Below are 22300 nucleotides of genomic sequence, written 5' to 3'. Positions count from 1 at the left end.
ATTTCCTAGCAAAGTGCTTCTAGTAGAAGCATTAGGAACAGGTGATTTGCCACTCTCGAAATAACAATGAGAAGTGGCTACATTGATGTTACCACCTTTTCTTTGAGCAACAAAACAAAAACCTATTCAAGTGCACATTGTTTAGCCCTGTTCTTTCTTGAAAGTGACTCTTGCAACAACAATGTGCATGATGCATCAAACTTTACAACATCAAGATTTCCTTGGGTGATAAGTCTCCAAGTACTAGCAAAAGTCTGGTAAGGATATGGCAATGCATCAAAAACATCATTGCAAATTACATAAAGACCAACTAGAATATCCCAAGCCTGTTTTGCTGATTTAACTGAGTGAATGTGATGAGTAATAGTGTTCTTCATAGATAACGCAATAAATGCATGAGATTGTGCATCTCTAACATTCCAACAAGACCGCTCAACCGTAGGTAAAACAGCTCTAGCAGGAGCAATCTTGCTACTTAAACCTACAACATCCTCAACAGAGCCTATATCCATAGAATCTGAATGTATAGAAATGTCTTGCACAACATTCAAAGTGCCCTTTGACACAAGAACATTTTGCATCATGTAAGCCCACGTTGGGTAGTTGTCCCCATCTAGTTTATCCTCAACAACATACATCTTGAAAACATTTGTATTATTGTCAGCCATGGCAAGTGATTGCACCTGATGTTAAAAGTTTTTGGAAAGAAGAAAAACAAAGTAGGACCGACACGTGCTATGTAGCACAAAGGGACCTGTTTTGCAAAAAATTGCACTGTCAAAAAATTTTCACAAAAGGAGAAAATTGCATGCGTAGTACTGTCTGTAGTGGAAACGAAGGTCAAAATGAGCCTGAATGAAAATTTTGAAGCATTTGTCTACTTGCTGACACCTCACCAAAGCTCACTCAAATTGAATAAAGTGAGCAAGCGTGTGCTAGCGATTCTAGCGACTAAGCTCGAGAGGACACAACCTACTCTCATACAATTATTGAAATTAGGGTTGCAGGGAAACACACACAACTTGGAGAAGGTGACGAAGCTCAAGGCACACAATAGAGAGTACATTTCTTAGTGCACAATGGAGAGATAAGTTAGCCCTAGAATGATGGGCACATATACAATGCATAGGGGAAAAACCTCCTAGTGAGGGAAAAAATGCCCCGACGGTCCTAAGGTGTTCACACAGATCACTACCATATATGTATAGTAAAAATATTATGAGCCATATGAAGTTACCCTAAGTAACCCGTATTAGACTCCTTGATTATAATCCATGTATTTCATGTAATCCTGGAGAAGTGCACTATGTAATCATGTTAATGCACCATGTGAGTTCAACAGAAGGGGTTTTAAGAAGAAGAAAATTGAAAATTTAATAGAGATGCATTAAAATAAGGGGTTTTTATATTAAATGTTGGAAAAAGTCTCAAAATAAGGGATCATTTTATTCATTCAAACGTGTTAAAAAAGGGGTTTTTTAATTAGCCTATGGACCCATGTTATATATGGGGTACTGAATAATGCATCCCCCGAGGTGTAAGCTTCAGATTACGATGGCTTTTATTGGGGTAAGCCTTTAGCTTACACTCAGTATGTGACCAACCCCTAAAGCCAAACATACTAAACATACACCCTTATGTGCATGCATGCATCCTACTATGTAAATTTTCTCAACATATGCTTCTTTCCACATGCTATTTGGTATAGCTACATGCTATTTGATATTTTTTCCACATGTGATGAATATCACTTTCTAGCATTTAATGCCACCTTCCTTTTTTGAGCCTATATAAGGACACATGCTAAACTTGTATCATCTCAAAGTCTAATGCAATCACTATGTTCATTTCAACATGAGTGGCTTGTTGTGCAATCCTTTATAGCTATAAATCTCTTTCTCACCCTTAAACTGGGAGTCCGACCTGTTTTAACATGGCCCAAAAGCTAACCCTAAAATCCCTCACCAATAGCTTGCACCAAGTCAACCGTACAGATTCGTGATATACATCGCTTTGTTGGTTGCTCTGTCAGCATGGGCATACACAATTTTTGGATCTTTCTTTATTTTATTGTGTCCAGCCAAGCTTGCTCAATTTAGTGGATACTTAAATGCCCAATAAGGTTACACCACATCATCACACCTATGATATATATCCCCAAAAGTATATCACACTCCTCGAGTGACATGATATAGAAGTTCTTGTGCCCTAGATACCATTGGCAATGCAACCGCAATTTGCCTATGATAGGTGTAATGGTGACATCATGTCCAACTGTTGCTGAAAGTGCATCCACCTGTGGTCCCATTTTTCAAGAATTATTTTAAGTCGAGCTGCCAATTCTAACGAGATGAGGTTGGCCTTGTCTCCTCCATCAAAGACTATCAAGACCTTTTGATCTCGTACTTTGCTCCATGTACTGCAAAGCTCGAGTATGTATACTAGAGGAGATCCTCTTTGTCCTTGGTAGTCGTCGACCTTTTGTGGTTCTCACCATCACTTGTTTATTATAGATTTTATGAAAAATGAGAACTCCTTTCTTTTTGCGTCATCTAAGATGCATGCAATGGAAGCATTGTATTGTATTATACTAGTATGTGACCCACGCGTTGCTGCGGTTAAGGAAACATGGCATGTATTCTCATAGGGCTATCTTATGTTCCAATTAGAACACTGTCAATACTCTCTTTCTAGATGTATAGTCTATTGTATTTCTAAAAATGATGCATGACACAACCTCTTGATAGATTTTAAGAAACATGAATATATGTAAGATGCTCAAAGAATTCTTTAAAACCAAGCTTGGGAGCTTCTCATAAACATTATCTTTCATGAGGTGCTAGCCTTTTTTCAACAAACTTAGGAGTGCTCTCCTTCTATTGAAGTGGGTAAAGAGAGAGAGAGAGAGAGACAGAGAGTCCTCCTTTTGGTCTATATTTAAGATGATGTAAAGCATACTTTAAAACCAAGCTTGGGAGCTTCTCATAAACATTATCTTTCATGAGGTGCTAGCCTTTGTTCAACAAACTTAGGAGTGCTCTCCTTCTATTGGGGTGGGTTTAGAGAGAGAGAGAGAGAGAGAGAGAGAGAGAGAGAGACATACACATACAAATACCTCTCTCTCTCTCTCTTGTGTGCATACACATATACATACAAACATCTCTCTCTCTCTCTCTCTCTCTCTCTCTCTCTCTCTCTCTCTCTCTCTCTCTCTCACTCTCTCACATAGCCAATAACGTGGATCAACCTCGTTATTTGCATGCATAGCAAGGCATCACCAAGTCGACATGAGGCGAGTTTTTTTTTTCTCTCGATCTCTTAAAAAAAGACAAACTTTTAGAAATCTCTAAAAAATATCAATATTGGTCTTGAAAAAAATCCCATGAAAAGATAAAGTCAAATATATATATTTCAAAATTAAATTATTATTAAATAATAAAATATTCACTAAAATTATCCATTTTTTGTTATGTATATTTAAACTAAAACATTTATTCTATGCAAAGTCGAAAGTCTATTGACTTTACATTCTGAAAAGCCTTTCACTTCTTACAATGTTACCCTTTACTTTTGCATTTTAAATATAACCCTTCACTTTTGTTTTGCAAGGTTTTCTTCGAAATGAAGCAGAATGTGACACATGGAGGGTCTCTCCTTCCTTGAAAATTTTAATCTGCTTCGTATATAGTACTAGTATGGCCGGCCGCCTTCGGCGGCCTCTCTCTCTCCCCCGGCAAGTCCCGACCAATGTAGTGGCAAGCATGATGTTTTCTTTTTCAACAACCCCTGACTAACAATATCATATAGGAGGAGAAGAAGTATAACCTGCAAAATTATCTACCCTTTTGCGAGACACACACACAATATCAAACACGGCTATGTCCACTTGTGAGGGCACATCCACCGGGGTCAAGAAAAAAAAATCCATGAGAGAGCTTGCAAGTGCAAGTCAGAGAGACACACTCCATAGGAGAACTCCCCCTCGGAAAACAATACTCAAATGCCACGAGGTAAGTAACGGTTGAAAGGATGCGTCCGAAAGAATGACTATCAAAGTAGAAGTCATAGCCTCAGGTGCACAATCTACAAGTGCAAATGGAGAGGCTACCACCAAGATGGAGAGAGAAGCCATCACCAAAGCAAGAATCATCCTCGAGATCTTCACCAGATCAAGGTTACATAGATACATCCAAACTATAGTAGTAGTAGCCATAAGCACAGGGAGAAGCAAGATAGAAGCTCCACCAAAGAGAGGCAAGGATGGGAAACCACCAAGAATCAATATGTAGGAGAATATTGAGCAAGCATCCACATGACAAAGGAGACTCACACAAGAGGAACATGTATAAAAGGGGTATCTGACATGCCAAGAGTAAGCACTAGTCCATCAAACAAAATAATGATTAAGGAGCAAGACAAGATAGTCCCATGTGGAAAGGTAGCAGTCGAGGAAGAGAAAGCAAGGATCACTAAGGGAGAAATAGTGGTGATAGGCACACCAAGCCACATCCACATAATACGTGCATGTTGCAAAACCATATCTTGCATCTTCCTGAGGGCAAGTGAGCCATGCAAAGAGAAGATTTGAATTGCCCATGGAAATCCCTCCATTATGCCAAAACCAAAGTCTAGAAATCTCAGGTCTGAAGTGGAGGAATTTGAGAACAGCAGATTATTTGCATGTGCTTGTGACAGAATGCATAACGTGGAATGTCAAGTCAAGTGTGTTGAGATGACCTTATAAATGGAAAGATGAGATAAGTAATATGTGATATAAGACAATGTAATAATGTTTCCATAATGTTGTCACTCTTTGTAGCTTTAAGATCATAGTCCTCTTGGGTTTTCTTTTCACACAGCATCGAACCGAAGGTTGTAGCATGTTATCTAAGCTCATTTATCATGATTATCAACCATACTGTGGTTGCCTAATTCTGATTTCCACGACCAAGGCCACCTCCTTGGCTTGCATAGAATTCAATACATCTTTCCCTTTCACAAATCCTATGTATTCATCTAAGCCTGGTTTCCATTTGAGATGCATGCACAGTTTGTCATTGAAGTTAATGGAAGGTACTTCGCAGGTTATGGCAGCAAATGATTCATATCAAGAATTTCTTGATGCAACTATATAAGGCTGCTTAGTGAAGGACAAATTGACAACTTCTGCACCATAAACGATCCTGTCTTGTGCACTCACAAGAAGTTTTGGACAAATTCTCACAATAATTCCCACATTGTGACTTACCTCAACATCATGAGCTTCTATGAGGGAGGCACTGCATACCTAGTGGTCCCCTGCCCCCAATCGTACCTACCTAAGTATGCGGTGCCTCTCGAGCAAAAGCTCATGATAAATTAATTGTATGAAAAACATTGGAAAAGACTGCATTTTCCTACATGAGAAAATTTCTAAATCTTCTTGTGACTATGATAGATGCAGATGAGGAAATGGTGGATAATGGCAAGCACAATGGTTTTTAGGGACAATCAATGTTTTTCTGAAAAAGAAATTCGGAGGCTTTCTAAACAGAATTAAGCAATCAAGAGAGTTTAGCAACAAGTCGAGGACAACTGAGTACCGACATGTATGTTTCTTGTGCCTCTTGCTGCTTATTAAAATGTGTTGCAAGGATAGCAATCTATAATGGCCCTTGCTTTTTGTTCATAGATTACCATGATATTGGCCAAAATCACTATGTTCCAAGAGGCTCCACTTGACATGTGCATGAAGTGGAGAAGATTCTTGCGGACATTACAGTGTCGGCCGTTGATTACTTGAGCTTTGGTTTGGCATGCATCAACTTGATGCTTGTTTGCCGCCGCCAACTGTTGTACTTTTTCATTCATATGGTTTTTCCTCCGTGGCAATATTGCAATAGTAACTTTCATTTTCAAACATTGTACATGTGCACGTGTGTGTGTGTGTGTGTGTGTGAGAGAGAGAGAGGGTTTTGGGGGGGGGGGGGGGGGGGGGGGTAAACAAGGAATTGCTTTAAACATGAGATTAGTAACATAGATACCAAGAACGTTAAGGCCCCTGATTATAAAAAATGTGTCAGCTTACAACTCAGCTCATCAAAGCCCAAGTCAGATCTCAGAGAAGACTGTGGTTGAGAATTCATAGAGACAAAATGCAGAAGACAACCACGCATGTTGTAAAATTGTGAGGATCCTCAAAGGCCAACAAAAATCCAAACATGCTATTTATGGTGACATGGGCGCAATAACACCCGCGACACGATATAATCCAATACAAACTATCATACATGAGGCACAGTGCCTTGAGCTTTGTATCAAAAGAATGGGTCATGCTATGCCAAAATCTTTTCTTTTTTTTTGAGAAAAACAGAATTGATTAAAATTGGGGAAAAGATACAAGTGCCCCTAAGGTAGGATAGGGCCTATCCTGGTCAAAAGAGGGAAGGCCTCAAGTAAAGCTAACAAAGGAGGAAAAATATCTAAGGATAACATACATTCTTGATGGTTCATACATAGAAAAGATAACAGGTCGCCATCTCGGCCACCAAAGGGCTTTTTGCAGCTCCTTAGCATCACACTGAGAGGCATCAATAACTAGACCATAGAACTCCATAACAGCAACGTATATAGAATGTAGCTTTTTGATGTCCCTCTATGGACCTGTCTCAGAGGTGCATTCTTGTGGCAGATCTAGCTATACCAGAATATTGTTCATGGAATGTCCCGAATTATATAAATAAGCATCCAAGGGACACATCCAAGGTACCTGCCTCTCAATATACACACATGTTTGGTTTCTTGCCTCTCAATATACACACATGTTTGCTTTCTTGAGACAGGTACAAGAACGTATATGCACTTCGTGAGACCTCAATTTAGAGATTCTCACCACTTTCCTTCTGTTCAAATGGGTGTCTACTATCTTTTTGTCGCTGGTTGCAACTTATTGAAACTAGAAATTTGTAACAATCACCAAAATGTCCGCTTGTGGTCGAGGTTGGAATCCTGGTAATCTTAATGAATTGCAGTTGCCCCGATGGCTTAATTTTAGTCTATACATGTTTCCCATTCTTTTGGTAGCAGCCACAGAAATTGTAAAGAGCAAGGCCACTGAGCAGGACCATGACGCCAATCACAAATTGCGGATGTACAGAAGCTGTGACTCCTATGAATGGGAGTGGGAGTGTGAAAATGTAGATGGCTATAGGCACTGCCAAAAGATAATCACAAATTCAAGAAACAATACCAAACACCTACAATTACTTACAAAACATTTGTGCAGATGAAATGACTTTTGTAAGCCTCAATGTAAGGTCATATATTTTTCATTGTAAGAGATTTATAATTATTATTCATTCTCTAAAAATTGAAGTCACGTGTAAGATTGCTAATTCTACCACCACTAAATATAATATATGAAATTAATATCCTTTTAGAGATTTGATAGAAAAAGATAATATCTTACTTGTGTTGCTATTTTAACGACTCTTAAAGAGTGTCTTTATTTTTAGAGAAAAAGGTTTTTATAGGGCTCGCATGCAAGCATCGGCTCACGATCAAATCAAGGGTTTCAAAACAACAACATGCAATCGTAGAAACGTCCTTTACTGTAAGTCAAGATTATTTCTTAGCAGGCTTCATTTTAAGCACAGATTGGGTCAAGAATTTTCCCTAATTGTTGACAAGGTATTCATACAATAGCTAGTAACTACCTCGGAAGTAGTTATGTTTGAACTGACTCAATTGACTCTGTAACCTTTACACATTGATCTTTCCAACAATAATAATATTATTTGCTTGTTTAATGTCTCTCTAGAATACCTCAAGATGCCTCAAGATGGGATAATGGAATTCAAGAAGATCACCTGCAAGGGTCGAACACAGAGAAGAAACGACAGCTGATGACATCTTCAACAGAGATAAAAGGGAAATATTGAAAGCCAAGTTCACCACTACATAACTGAGAGTCAACAACGTGGCTCCAGAGCATTCTGAAAACCAGGAAAACAGAATTTTTACCAACATGCACCTCATGGTTCTTAAAAGAGCGTAAAAAATGGCCAGACTCACTTCAAAATATTGCATAGATTTCATTACCTGTACTCATGGATCCAACATTAAACAAGCAGCCTGCGCCATTTTTCATGTAGCTTTGCAACTGACTGAATGGAATGCCCCGCAATTGCGATAGGAATGGCAGCATTAAAAGAACAAAAATGGACTGTGGGCAATACACACCTTTTCATGAGCAATGATTCACAGGACAAGTAGATCAAAAATTTAGAAGAAATTAGAGTTTTGGAACAATTGAGATCTTACCTGGAATGCTGATCCATAAGAATTCACAACAAATATATCTACAGAACCACCCTGACCAAAAATGCACATAGGATTTAATCAGAAAAAAAACCTTGGAATGCACCTACAAAAGGGAAGTTTCACACACGCATGATCCTCTAACCTTTAGATGTTTTGAAGCATTTTGAAACACAAACTCCTGCACACACGGTCAAAAACTTCGATTAGACAGCAGAAAAGCAAGGAGCTATATATATCCAATGTATACACCTAGATGAATCCAGGATATGTCCAGATTCACCTTTAAAGGGAAGTGCAGGGTGTATATAGATAGACTCATGGTAGTCATCCACAAGATAACATAACCATCACTTCTATCATGCATAGTATTCACTAAATGCGACCACCTCCCCATCATTTCCCTTGATCATAAAGTGCTTGCATAGTGTGCATTGCCTAACATGCTCATTTGTGTGTGCATCCAAATTTCCAATGTGTTCTTCTTCTCATAGAGTGTATCCCCAAGTGTATATGCTCGTGATCATGTGTGGTGATCCCCTATAGAATGTGCCACCGACCTCTTTTTATAGGTGTAGGAGAGGCCGACCAGGTTATGCATAATAAAATTCATTATTTCCCTAGTCAAGGTGGGTAGGTATGCTTGTGGCAACCTCTTCGGCTATCGTGCCAGTGCCCAATAGTGGGTGTAGAACTAGGTACTAATATATGCTCCACTACACACACCACATCGACACACGCGTGCACGAGCATACATCAATATAAAGATCTGTGTACTGAGTTTCTGTCACAACTCAAGAGATGCAGGGCAGACTCAGCCATAATGGAGCCTAGCACTAAAGAGCATTAAATATGAAAATTAGGACATAAATAAGGTAGTTGTAGGGCATACGCACCACGGAAGATAGTAAGAATGAATAGGGATTCTAGTTATATATCCTAAGCTAGAAACCTTTAGACAGAAATAGAGTTGAAATACCTTTACAATGGTTGAACTAGCTTGAAAAGCACACGAGACAATCATCACAAATGGCCAAAATAAATCTGTCCTATTTCCAGCCAATCCTGAGCCATTTCCACTCCTGAATGGCAAACACCATACAAGAAAAGTTGAGAGAACCCAGTTTCGGTGAACTTGTGACCCTGCATAGGTTATTACAGCGTGAGGTCACTCACCCAAAGAGCGCAATGGCCACCCCCAAAAGCACGAGGCCACAAGCTGCTACTTGACCAAAAGAAAACCTTTTCTTCAAGAACACCAAGGAGAGACCTAGCTGCCATACTAAAAAAGTCTGCACACCCAATTGTACCAAAATGAGTATCACTCATCCAAAGTCAAAACCTCACCACAAGCAGTACAATTATCACCTGCAGCAAAATAGAGATTGATGTCCCTGGCAGATTTGCTGAGTCACCCCATCATTCCAACACATTAACATGTTTTGTTAGAGCAAGATAGAAGTCAGACACAACAATTCCTGCTAATACACACTAACAAGGCAGACAGCGACAGAAAAAAACATGTCTATGAAAAGTACCTGCAGCTGCCATTCCTGCAGCCAGCCCAAGAGCTTCAAGGGCACCTGCTAGAGCAAAGGGTAACTTCGGAAGCTCCAGCATCTCCACCGTCACAATACCTGCTTGATGTCTCATGTAAAGGATGGAGAAATAAACTAAGACATACCTGCATCAAAACCACATAGAATGAAGATACACAAGACAAAAAAACATTATATCTATGTAATATCTATATATTTATTAAATATTTGTTTGTTTGTTTATATTTATTGCAGCACACAACATCCTTTTAAAACTGTAACCAGTGTTTGAAACAAATTAGTATTCTAAACAAGTGCAAAAAACTAAAGCAGCCTCAAAGACCCAAAGCATAGTGCAACTGTTTTAAATGCTGCATCATAAAGTACAAACATTGGTAAAGTCCTAACCTGGGAAGGAAAGTTTAGGTGTCGCAAAGTATCTGCACAATTAGCACACTGCTTTTGTGATCTGCTCATGGCAGGTGATCTCACAGATCAGGAAGCCTAAGAACACTTGTCCTTGATTGACATACTTGAATGAAAAAGTACTATTGTTCACAGAGAATGAGTGAGCTGACACTGCATTGGGCCAACGATGTGCACACACACCCCACACTCCCCCTGCCCGTCCCCTTTTTTCCCCCTAATCTTTAAATTCCTTCTACAAGCGCATAGACCAAAATGTGAACCTGCATTTTCGCTTCCGCCTGATTCTTTACCTTTAAATACTCTGAGGATCTAAGACCCTTTGTTTCTGAGAGAGAATCTGTGTCCACTCTTAAGAAGGACAGCCCTTTCTCATCTGAGTGTTCTTAGTCATACTCTCAGGAGTCAGAACTTACTCCCATCTATTATGAGGGAATTGATCTCATAATGGTTTCTTCTCAGAAGATGTTTTGATTCTTGCATTTATTTAACAAGAAAGAAGACCTTAGTTTGCTAAAATTCCCATGCCTGAGCCCAATCTAAACAATATAACCTGACTCTTTCCTTTGAACTGTTGTAGACTTTGCACAGAGCTTCCTCCTCGAACCGGAGTGTGCGATGGAAATCCTCTTGTCGAATACGTGAAAACAGTCCGGACTGCTAACCTATATGTGAGAAAATGCTAAAGACAGCCCTTTGTCACAATAGTCTATGCCAAACGTCGCAAGAACTTGTCATTGTAATGGATCACTGAAGCTAGATGTAGGCGCATTTGAGGATAGCTTTAAGGGAAGAGAAATTATTTTTTACTCAGAAACGCATCAGAAGCTTGGCGGCACATTACCTAGAGTGACGGGATACCATTGGGAGACTACTTGTAGGCAGGATGTGAGATCAACGCATAGAGGACGGGGGTCAAGAGGCGTGGCAGTCCTATTCAGAGAGGAGCTTCAACCCCTCATTCGTATTGTTTGGAGAGATGAGCAGGCCAGATACATATGGGTCAGAGTGAGAGCAGAGACAGGGAGGCCACTCTACATTGCAATATGCTATTTTGCCCCCAGCACATCTCATTATGCATCGCCTACGGGGCAATCACCCTACAAGATATTGGATGAGGCATATGGGAGTTCTCTAGGGATGGAGATGTCATTCTCCTGGGAGACTTTAATGCCAGGACGGGCCAATCTCAGACAGCTTTCTACGATACCTCAGAAGAAATGTTGAGAGAATTGGATGTTAGTGAGATGGGACTGGCCAGGTGTCGCAGGATGAAGAGCACACTGGATATGGGGGATATCTGACAGATTTGGGGACTGCACATGGACTGGCCATCTTGAATGGCCTCTAGAGATTTCCAACGTTGAGTGGGTTCAGTTGTTTTCCTCATAGACATGGGGCTAGCATAGTGGATTATGTTTTGGCTCAGCCCAGTTTCATACCATCTATTCAAGACTTTACAATCGGACCAGGCCTATTGGGGTAGCAATAGATCATGCCCTCCTCACGTTTACCGTCTCATTCCAGTTCAGCACAACTCGACTAGCACAGACATCTACACATATATGTAAAGAGGATCCGGGGAGACGGGATCTAATATATACTTTGACAAAGACACTACAAGATGCAATAGCAGAGGCATACCCACACACTGAGCCTGGGCAACGACGACGTTCTAGGAGTATACCCCAGAATAGCTGGTATGATGAGGAGGGCAGAGAGACCAGAGCCCGACTTCACAGAGAGGTACTTCTAGGAGTCATTACTCACAGGTAGTCATAGATTGCTTCTCGGTGTTTGGTATGACAGAAGAAGAGGGCGTTTCTAGCTCGACTAGAGCAAGATTTATATCAATTGTTTTTGTCATTTGAGCCAAGATTCAGGCGAGGCATGGCGACTCTTCCATGAGCACTCTCCCCCACCTGTCATCACTTCTATGGCGGTATGGGGTCAGTATGCATCATCCCTCTACACAGTCTCGAGGCAGCCACCTCTTCCAGATCCGCCAGAGCCATGCCCACACAGATGTGCTTTCTCTACCGCGAAGATGGTAAAGAAAGCCATTGACAGGATGAAGACCAGGAGAGCATATGGTCTCGATGGCCTGGTAGCAGAGCATTTTATACATGCCAGAGATTTGCTTGCAGAGCTTCTAACAATGATATTCAATAGTGCCATGTGCGACGGCCTACTTGATACTTGGAGTTTGTCCACTATCGTAACTATCTTCCAAGTCAGGTAATCCTATGGAGACTGGGAATACCGCACTATCATGATTGGACACACATTGAAATGATTGTACGCATCCATCCTTGCGCAGCAATTAAGTAGATGGACAGAGAGAGAGGGTGGGAGATCACATGGGAGACGGCTCTATTTTTGCTTTGTGGATTTCTGCAAAGCCTTCGATACAGAGCCCTGAGCTAGATTGATGCGCAGACTGCAAGAGTTGATTGGGGATATCATGGCTCTATACAAATCGACTCCCACGACCTTCCCGTCACATATTTCACTATCCGAGCGTCGTTTTGAGATTCCATCAGTTGCATGTGAATCCCTGCGCTTAGGAGAATCTAGTAGGTGTGTCCGGCACCAGATTCGGCGACCTATAATTTCGCTGCTAGAGAAGATCGTGATTTTTGCAGGTGTGCAGATTTTAGGTTTGCTGGTTCAAAAGGATTTATGAACTAGCAAGGAATGTGCCTGCCAAGTTTGGTGTTGATCGGAGTTGACTTGCTATTGGTTTTGCATGTGGATGTGTGATTGGATCAGAGAGGTAGAAATCAGGTTTTGCACGATTAGAGAGTTCATAGATCGTTTCCACAGAGTGTATTGATGAAACAAGAGATTGACAACCTCTTGGCGTGACTCCATGCCCTAGTCGAGTCACTTGCTCCCTCCGAGATTGACATTTTAGTCTTGGGACCGTCTCTTTGTGAGATGTGACGGAGCTGTAAAAGTCCCCTCAGACAGTCGACTTGCTGACCCTCACCAAAGCTCACCCGAATCCAAGAAAGTGAGCAAGCGTGTGCTTGTGATTTTGGTGACTATGCCCGGGAGGACACAACCTGCTCTCATACCAATTGTTGAAAATAGGGTTGTAGGGAAACACACACAACTTGGAGAAGATGAAGAAGCTCAAGGCACACAACAGAGAGTACATTGCTTAGTGCACAATGGAAAGAAAAGTTAGCCCTAGAATGATGGGCGTATATACAATGCACAAGAGAAAAAACCTCCTAGTGAGGAAAAAATGCCCCGACGGTCCTAAGTGTGTTCACACACATCACTACCACATATGTATGGTAAAAATCTTATGAGCCATATGTAGTTACCCTACGTAACCCATATTAGACTCCTTGATTAAAATCCATGCATTTCGTGTAAGCTTCGGGGGGGTGCACTATGTAATCATGTTAATGTACCACGTGAGCTTAACAGGAGAGGTTTTAAAATACAATTGTTTTTGGCAATTTAATAGAGATACATTACAATAAGGGATTGTTATATTAAATTTTGAAAATTTCTTAAAATAAGGTATTTTATTCATTCAAACATGTTCAAAAATGAGTCTTTTAATTAGCCCGTGAACCCACGTTATATATGGGGTCTGAATAGTGCATTCCCCGAGATGTAAGCTTCATATTATGAGGCGTCTATTGGGATACGCCTATAGCGTACACTCAATACGTGACCAACCTCTAAAGCCAAGCATACTAAACATACACCCTTATGTGCATGCATGCATCCTATACATAAATTTTCCGAAATATGCTTCTTTATTGTCACACGCTATTTGATATAGCCACATGCTATTTGACATTTTTTCCACATATGATGAATATCACTTTCCAGCATTAATGCCACCTTCCTTTTTTCAGCCTATATAAGGCCACATGCTAAACTTGTATTATCTCGAAGTCTAATGCAATCACTATGTTCATTTCAACATGAACAGTTTGTTGTGCGATCCTCCATAGTTATGACTCTTCCTTTCACCCTTAAACTCGACGTCCGAACTGCTTTTAACATGGCCCAAAAGCTAAGCCTAAAATCCCTCGCCAATAGATTGCGCCAAGTCAACCGTATAGATCCATAATATACATCGCAAAATTAGTTGGTTGCTATGTTAGCATGGGCATACACAATTTTTAAATCTTGCTTTATTTTATTGTGTCAAGCCAAGCTTGGTCAATTCAATGGTTACATAAATGTCCAATAAGGTTTCACCACATCATCACACCTATGATATATATCCCCAAAAGTATATCACACCCCTCAAGTGACATGATATAGAAGTCCTTGTGCCCTAGATACCATTAACAGTGCAATCACAATTTGCTTATGATAGGTGTAACGGTGACATTACGCCCGACTGTTGCTAAAACCGCACCCGTCTGTGGTCCCATTTTTCAGGCATGGCTCCTCCATCAAAAAACTATCAGGACCTTCTAATCTCGTACTTTGCTCCATGTACTGCGAAGCTCAAGTATGTATACCAGAGGAGGTCCTCTTTGTCCTTAGTAGTCGTCGACCTTGTGGTGTGGTTCTCACCATCACTTGTTTATTATACATTTATGGAAAATGAAAACTCCTTTCTTTTCCCGCCATCTAAGGTGCATGAAATGCGAGCATTGTACTGTACTGTATGTTGGAATCAGCTTGCGAATAGTAACATTTGTAAATCAAGTCTTTGAAGTCAATAAGGTTTTGTGATTAATAGATCTTGTTATGTTTGAATCGTCGCCATTTGTTATCATTATTGTTATGTTGAAGTGTGATTGATCAAATGCACAACATTAATGCAACTATGGATGATGTGTTATTGATCAAAGGGATTTTAGGATAGAGAAGCCAATTGAAGTGTGATTGACTGAATGCACGGCTAATGTGTGCAGGTATGGATGATGTTGAAGTGTGATTGACCGAATGCATGACTAATGTATGGAGGTATGGATGATGTGTTATTGATCGAAGCGACTCTAGGATAGAGGAGCCAGTTTATAGGCACTCGAAAAAACACTATAATTTTGGGGGGGATTTTGTAGATTTGGTCAACTTTGAAATTTGAGAGGGAAGGTGATAGAGGAGCACAATTGGCAGGGACATGGATCCCACTATTGTTATATGCTGATGATAATGTGTTGATTTCTGACTCCCTATAGGATGCAACGTCATTTAGATGGTTTGCACACATTTGCCCACAATAGTGGACTGTTTGTTAACCTGGGGAAGACCAAGGTTATGGCGTTTAACACCACACCACATGGGTCAGCACCCACTTTTACATATGGCCCGGTGTTTTCATTGAGGAGAGCCGTAGAAACTAGATTGATGAGAGCTTATGCAGCCTTGTGAGGATTGGAGAAGATATGTTCGCAGGTTCAGTTTCAAGAACCTCGAACAAAGTTGTGGCTTTTCGACACTCTAGTGGCTTCAGCTATGCTTTATGGGGTTCAGATTTGGTGACCCTCGGTGGACCACCATGGCAGATCTGGTAGCACTGATGGATAGAGATGTATGGAGAGGCCTCTAGTCTCTATGATCTCTCGAATGATTCGGGCTAAGGCCTCAATGCCACATGAGATTATCCGAGCCGAGCTAGTTGCCCCCCCTCTCATGGTCGAGGCCCTTACAAGATCAATATCCTTCATGCATAACTTATGGGGGGTCACCAGAGACGGATATGCTCGGCTAGCCCTTGAGTCATCTCGACAGCTAGCTCTACAAGGGGACATAGCATGCTGGTATGGGCAAATGACTTCATGGTTTCAGTCACATGGCTTTATCATGGATAGAATGCCTCCGTTCTAGTACTCCTTGGATGCACCCTCCCTATCTCTCACACGGACAGAGAACACTAGACTTATACGTCAGGATTTGATTCAACTAGATACCAGGAGCACATGGATACAGCCAACACAAGATTTGGGTACGAAGATGGCTTTCCATAGAGAGCATCTTCTTCAACTAACGGAAGATGGATATGTGATCAGACCGGCCACACTCATTTATCCTATGGCATACGATGTGCTATTGATCAAATGCGCACACCATCGCATCCGCTAGAGATTGAGACTGGCAGCTTTAGGAGAGTACCAGCAGAGGCCAGGATATGCCAGTTGTGTCATATAGAGCTAGAGACAGAGTTACATCACATTTATCATTGTCTGGTATACTATGAGATACGAGACCGCTTTCACCATCTATTCAGAGAGGGCTTTGGACCATTGGCTAGAGTCATGAGCTATCAGGATCAAGGATGCCTCGAGTAGTTGTCCAGACTGAAAAGAACCGAGGATCTCCCCATGTCCTAGGGAAAGAGTATCTACGCCTCTCTGTTGCCTTGGAGGAGCCCGCTGAAGTATCCCATTGGTTGCAAACAATAAGCAACAACTCAATCCAAATAGTTGTCAAAGTGGTTGATCTATCAAGGAAAACTGTGAGCACAAAGACTCTCTCTTTTTTCACACTTTTCACACTTAGTACTTTAGTACTAAGGTACCCAGACATTGTAATAGATTCACGACTTTTGTATCAGTTTGGTCTCATAGTCATTCTGGCCTTTTGAAGACGTTAATATAACATTTCATTTCATTTCATTTCTCTCTCTCTCTCTCTCTCTCTCTCTCTCTCTCTCTCTCTCTCTCTCTCTCTCTCTCTCTCTCTCTCCACCTCCACACCCGATTTAGCTACTCCATTCATGCTAGTCAACGCTATTTTCCACACACTTTGCCTCATTCAGAAGATGAGAGAGATGCCATTAGATAGACTCACACGCAGGGCCTTTGAGACCTCCAGACAGCTTTCAAAGTGAGGCCAGCACAAAGTCTTGGTACCCGCCAGTGATAGAATGGTTTGGAGCACATGTACTAGGCATGGATAGATTACCAACATTCCAGTATGACCCAGACTCACCCTTCATGAAAGGGTGAGGTTCTCACACAGTGAGAGGAACACAATACTCAAACGGGATCTATGGCAGCTCTACATCAGAGAGACACGGATCGCACCTAGACAACCAGTAAGCACTTCTTCTTCAGCATATAGGTGTGCACCCATACTCCCTACCCAGCACACACACATGCACACATATACCATGTATCTTGTAACCTAGCCTCCCATAAATAACGTCCTCCCCCCTACCTACCACAGGACCACATCTTGTTACTTTGTACTTTTGTCCTTTTTAGATAGATGGAGGACACGCAAAAATACTAAGCCGATTTCAGCCTCTAATACAGGTTAAAAAATCTCTCTCTCTCTCTCTCTCTCTCTCTCCTTGCATGCACACTTTGATTTTAAGGAGCCACCACAGAAAGACTAAGAAATCAAAAGTGCACTCTTGCTGTTAAGTTGAGAGGAAAAATACCCAAAAGTGTTGATCAGTGCGAGGAAGAAGGGGTATTCCTTGAGGGGGACCAGGGCCATCTTGTACAGCACCTTGTTTGCAACTGCAAAGATGATAGTACTTGCAGCACCACTGGCAATCTGCATCTCTCTCCTAGACATACAAAAACCCCCCAGCGTGAGCAGCCCTTCTTCCACATTGTCACTGTATGAAACACTTGAAGCTGATGCAAGAAATGTGTTCCGCTTTTCTGTGAAGGGCTGCCAACCGCTGCGTAGAAGAGGAAGATTTTGCATAGCCAAGACATGGTGAAGGGTAGCCCTTTGGCGGAAGGTCAAGCGATTTGCATGCAGAAAAGAAGCTGCTCTTACAAAGGCAGAGCTTTGAAGCTTCAATGGACGTGAGGAAATGTCGACGAATTGGAAATGTGAGGAATGCGCATGCATCCTCATTCTAGATTCAATTGAATCTGCAAGGGGAGAGTGTAGAGGCTTGGAGACGATGGGCGACATGGAAGCACGTTGTGCAGGCAGAGAGAACAGAAATTAGAGAAGAGAGGAGACCGAGTTTGTTAACCACGTCACCAGTTAGCCCACCTCTGGGGCAAATTATTGCCACGTGGAACACACCTTAGGGAAAAAGTGCCTGCAAAAGCTGCTAGCAGGCTAGCTCCTGGTCTTAAAAAAGTCCAGAGGTCGCCGGTCGGCCCCCCGGCTTCACTCCAATTGGTGGTATTTCACTGTTCAATATGCATCATTGCATCATAATCTAGGCAAGATACTCATTTTTTTGAATAGAGTACCATAGGGATAGAATCATAGCAGTCTATTTGACAATGTCCATTCTGCACATACATCATGCATACAAGGTGGTCTTCACACGATAGTTATCACTAAGTTCCATTGATAACTATGCCTTAGTTGCGGGCACGCAAGAGAAGAAACAACACAAGGGCTTGTAACTATGCCAACTTTGGCTTAATTGCATGAGTAGCCAATAAAGCACCCTTTATTGACTTGGCTACAATTGCAACAAGTGATAAAATCACCAGGCGTGCCCAGCATAGTAGAAATTTCTTTCTAACATGCAATTTTTCAAGCCCTCTTTCATATGCTTTGTGTAATAAGATCGACTTAAATATCCCTTGACAAAAAAGCTCCATAGCTCCCTTTACAAATTTAAAACTCTAGATCCTTAAGCTATAAATCCCACTTTAAAAGCTCTAAAGTTCTAAGCCCTATAACTCTAGCGCCTTGGAGAGACCCTCTCCCTACGTGTGAGTCCATGTAACCTTTTCACTTTCTTTTATTCAAATTTTTACCTACTTTAAAAAAAGCTCTAGGTACTCATTGGAGATTTTACTTTAAAAGTTCTACATCCTTAAGCTCTAAACTTAGCTTTAAAATCTCTAAAAATAAAACTAAAACATCTCTAGAGATTAAACCTCCAAAAGATAGATCCCTTCAGTTTGAACTAGCAAAAATGGCAACTTTAGTCTATCACCTCCAGTTTCAATAGGTGAAAGAACTTTTTAAAATGAAAGAAAAGGTGGGTGAAAGAACTTTTCAAAATGAAAAGGTGACTCTTGGGGTTTATGGAGCCACCCAGTAGGTGTTACACATTGTGAATAAGAAATGGAAGAGAGAATCTTCAAAGGTGCTCTCAGCTTTGGGAGTTAGAGTTCTGGTGTGTTGGGGTATAGGCGTCTGTGCCTTGCCCGGCCGCCCAGAGTATGGGCGCCCACTGACTTGTATACCTTATACATAGCATAAGTGTATAAGGGGCTGCTCACTCTTGGAGTCTCCCAAACCCATATCTGTGTCGTGTGTCTCCTTCTCTCTCTCTCTCACTTTGTGTCTGTGTTGCTCCCCGATCCCCTTCAATTAGTATCAGAGCTATGGTGACCGCGGAGAGACGACAGCTTTGAGAGCTTCGAGACGATAACTCGCGCGATAGCTCGCTCGCTCTCGACGGTGGAGTTCGATCGCGGCGTTTCACGGAGAGCGATTTTAGCTTGAGGAGCATTGTCTTTGGAGCTTAGGAGCTTAGTGTGGTCAAGCTTGGTCGAGGAGGCGGTTGCGGCTTCCTTGGTGAGAGGAGCTTTTGAGCTCAGTGGAGCTCGTTAGAGAAGTGCTCGGCGAAGGAGAGCTTGACATTCGAGTGCTTGGATGCTGTTGTGGTAGAGCTCTTGCGTTGGAGCTTTCATTGAGAGGACATTGCATCACGCAGAGTGGAGCAGGAGCAGGTTCAAGACTGTGTGCAGCTCGTTTTTGCCATTTTCGGGCTCTAAAACGCAGTTTTTTGCGTAGCTCCGTCATGCAAAGTCAGATCTACATGATCCAGGGGTCTAGGTCAGGGTTTTGGCACGCTTCGAACGCGATGGTGATGTCTATTTGCTGAAATTATGCTTTGAATTACAGCAGGTACAGCAGCAGGTTTATTTGTGCACTTTCGGGTCCCAAAAACACTCTTTTTGGTATATCTCACACACACGGGGTATTTTTTGCAGCAACCAGCAAATTCATAGGTGTACACAGGTTTTTGGATATGCATTTGTCCAGAGAGCCACTCATGCGAGAGTGAGCTATGTTGCCATGGTCTTGGCGGTTTATGTATGCCATATATGGATTTGTGTATTTGTTTGTGGCTGAGATTATTTGAGATTTGGCTCAATCTATAGAAGAAACTCTGTTGGATTTTATCCAGGTTCTCGCCATAGCTTCTACGTATCCGTAGGTTGCTCTTTGACAGTTTAGTGGTTGAGTTTACTCCCACTTTGACAGGTGATTTTCAGTCATCATTTGGTTGGAGTTTGGAGTCACTTGTGTATGCCCTTGTGTGCCACATTTCGTATTGCGCATAGCGACAGATCTTGCAAGGTTTTGCGAAATGTTACTATAGTTATCTGGCAGACATTTGGTCATCAATTGAAAGGTATTTTGGCAGCAATCATCACTCACATGTATGTCATTTGAGGTGCCGTTGAGTGGTACTCCGACAAGAGCGGGTATGCTCATATGTATGACTTTGTGAGGTGATTCCGGTCGAGTTTATTCCCGGATTGGCCATTGTGGCATATATTATTGTCTCTTTGAGGTTTACTGTTGAGATTTTGCTCCAGTTACAAAGGAGACTCTGCCAAAATTTTGTCAGATATTTATGCGCGATTAAGTCATATTGACTTGTGATTTTGTGCAAGGTTTTGCACGGTTATTGGTGCAACTTTGCATCAGGTTTTGAGCCATATTTGCAGACTTTTGTTGATGCGATTCGAGCCAGTTTAGGGCTGATTTGGTTGACATTTGCTACTCATTGTTGATTGCTTTTTTGCGAGCATTATGACTGATTTTTCATTTGACTTCCAACGTTATGGTCTGACATAGTTTGATGGTGTAGATTTTGTTGCTTGGAAGGAACATATGCTTGTTGCATTGGCGGATTTGGGGTAGGATAAACCCTTGCATGATTTATCGGCGAAGCCCAATTCTATGCGTGATGATGATTGGCAAGATCTTGATGAGTTAGCCATGTCTACAATTTGTTTGCATCTGGTTGAGTCTGTTTACTGGCAGGTCTCGAGGGAGACTACAACTCATGCTTTATGGCAGAGTTTACATGCTATGTACGCGACATCCATGTCTACAGGGGAGTCTAGTCCCACTTCTATGTCCATGGGAGAGATTGATCCCACACGCAAGTCTCGACGGCATAGAGACTTGACATGTTGGCATTGTGGACATAGAGGGCACATTAGGCGTCGATGTTTCAGGCGTTTGAGACAATGGAGGCGACAGATGCGTGATGCAGATTTGGGCACGACAGATGCTAGTGAGATCAGTACGGTGGTTACTGAGTATGCTTGTGAAGGCGATGTCACATTTACATCTAGCGTGTCTTCAGACGATCTTATGTCTACGGATTGCATATCGGATTACACATTGTCTTCACATTGGTTACTAGATTTAGATGCTACTTTCCATGTCACGTCGCATCGTGAGTGGTTTAGCACGTTTTCTAGTGGGAGACTTGGTTGTGTGCACATGGCTGATGGTTTTTTGTATGACATTGAGGGTGCAGGAGACGTATGTTTGTCCTTGCCCAGTGGTATGAGATTTACCCTGCGTCATGTGCATTATGTGCCAGATCTAAGATGGGATTTGATCTCAGTCAGACAGTTACGGGATAGTGGATGTCGGGTATCGCTGCTTGAGCGATCTTTTGTGATGCATATGGGTTCGCTAGTGATTGCGAGAGGTGCCAGGAGTGGTACAGGTTACCCATTGCATGTGGATCACGGGAGAGACGGTGTTGTCTCTGTGATCACGTAGCCAGGTAGAGAGCGAGAGAGCAGGCGAGTCTCTTTTGCTCATGGGTTGCAGGGTACTTTGCATGGAGTGCAGAGTAGTGAGCTCGTTGTGCACACAGTTGGGGCACGACTTGAGCAGTCACACAGAGAGGTGACAGAGTCAGACATGCATGCTTTGCTAGTGACTGAGCAAAGCAGAGAGTCAGTTGTGCGAGATACTTCTATGCAGGATAGACAGGTAGAGCGGTCTTGCTCTAGTGAGTCACGACAGGAGGACGTTGTGCAAGAGTCTATGCATACGGAGTTAGAGCATGAGAGCTCTAGTGAGTCACAGCAGATTGAGTGGTCATGTTTGCAGTGGATGATTGCAGAGGAGACTGA

At 41.9% G+C, this 22300-nt stretch overlaps 1 protein-coding gene across 1 annotated transcript; it reads right to left on the bottom strand.

The window, feature by feature from the left end:
- Positions 1–6315: 6315 nt before the first annotated feature.
- Positions 6316–18189, bottom strand: LOC147425580 (protein CLT2, chloroplastic-like). The gene is made up of 10 exons (XM_086499647.1): positions 17635–18189; positions 9837–9982; positions 9667–9704; positions 9475–9590; positions 9278–9380; positions 8444–8479; positions 8302–8352; positions 8080–8203; positions 7848–7973; positions 6316–7192 (listed from the first exon to the last, which is right to left on the bottom strand). The coding sequence occupies exons 1-10, from the start codon at positions 18123–18125 to the stop codon at positions 7035–7037; spliced, it is 1389 nt and encodes a 462-aa protein (XP_086355773.1). The 5' UTR covers positions 18126–18189; the 3' UTR covers positions 6316–7034.
- Between the last annotated feature and the right edge of the window lie 4111 nt (positions 18190–22300).

The sequence above is a fragment of the Adiantum capillus-veneris genome, chromosome 25 (assembly GCF_014529385.1).
Source record: "Adiantum capillus-veneris isolate H3 chromosome 25, ASM1452938v2, whole genome shotgun sequence".
NCBI classification, from domain to species: Eukaryota; Viridiplantae; Streptophyta; class Polypodiopsida; order Polypodiales; family Pteridaceae; genus Adiantum; species Adiantum capillus-veneris.
This window is presented reverse-complemented; position numbering and strand designations above follow the sequence as displayed.

Bases quoted from the DNA above. Each gene is read 5' to 3' on its own strand.
- LOC147425580 (XM_086499647.1), bottom strand. From the start codon at position 18,125: ATGTCGCCCATCGTCTCCAAGCCTCTACACTCTCCCCTTGCAGATTCA. The intron at 8,480-9,277 runs GTATTTCAACTC...CCGTGTGTGCAG, and splicing joins CTAGTTCAACCATTGTAAAG to GAGTTTGTGTTTCAAAATGC. The intron at 8,204-8,301 runs GTAAGATCTCAA...TATTGCCCACAG, and splicing joins CTTATGGATCAGCATTCCAG to TCCATTTTTGTTCTTTTAAT.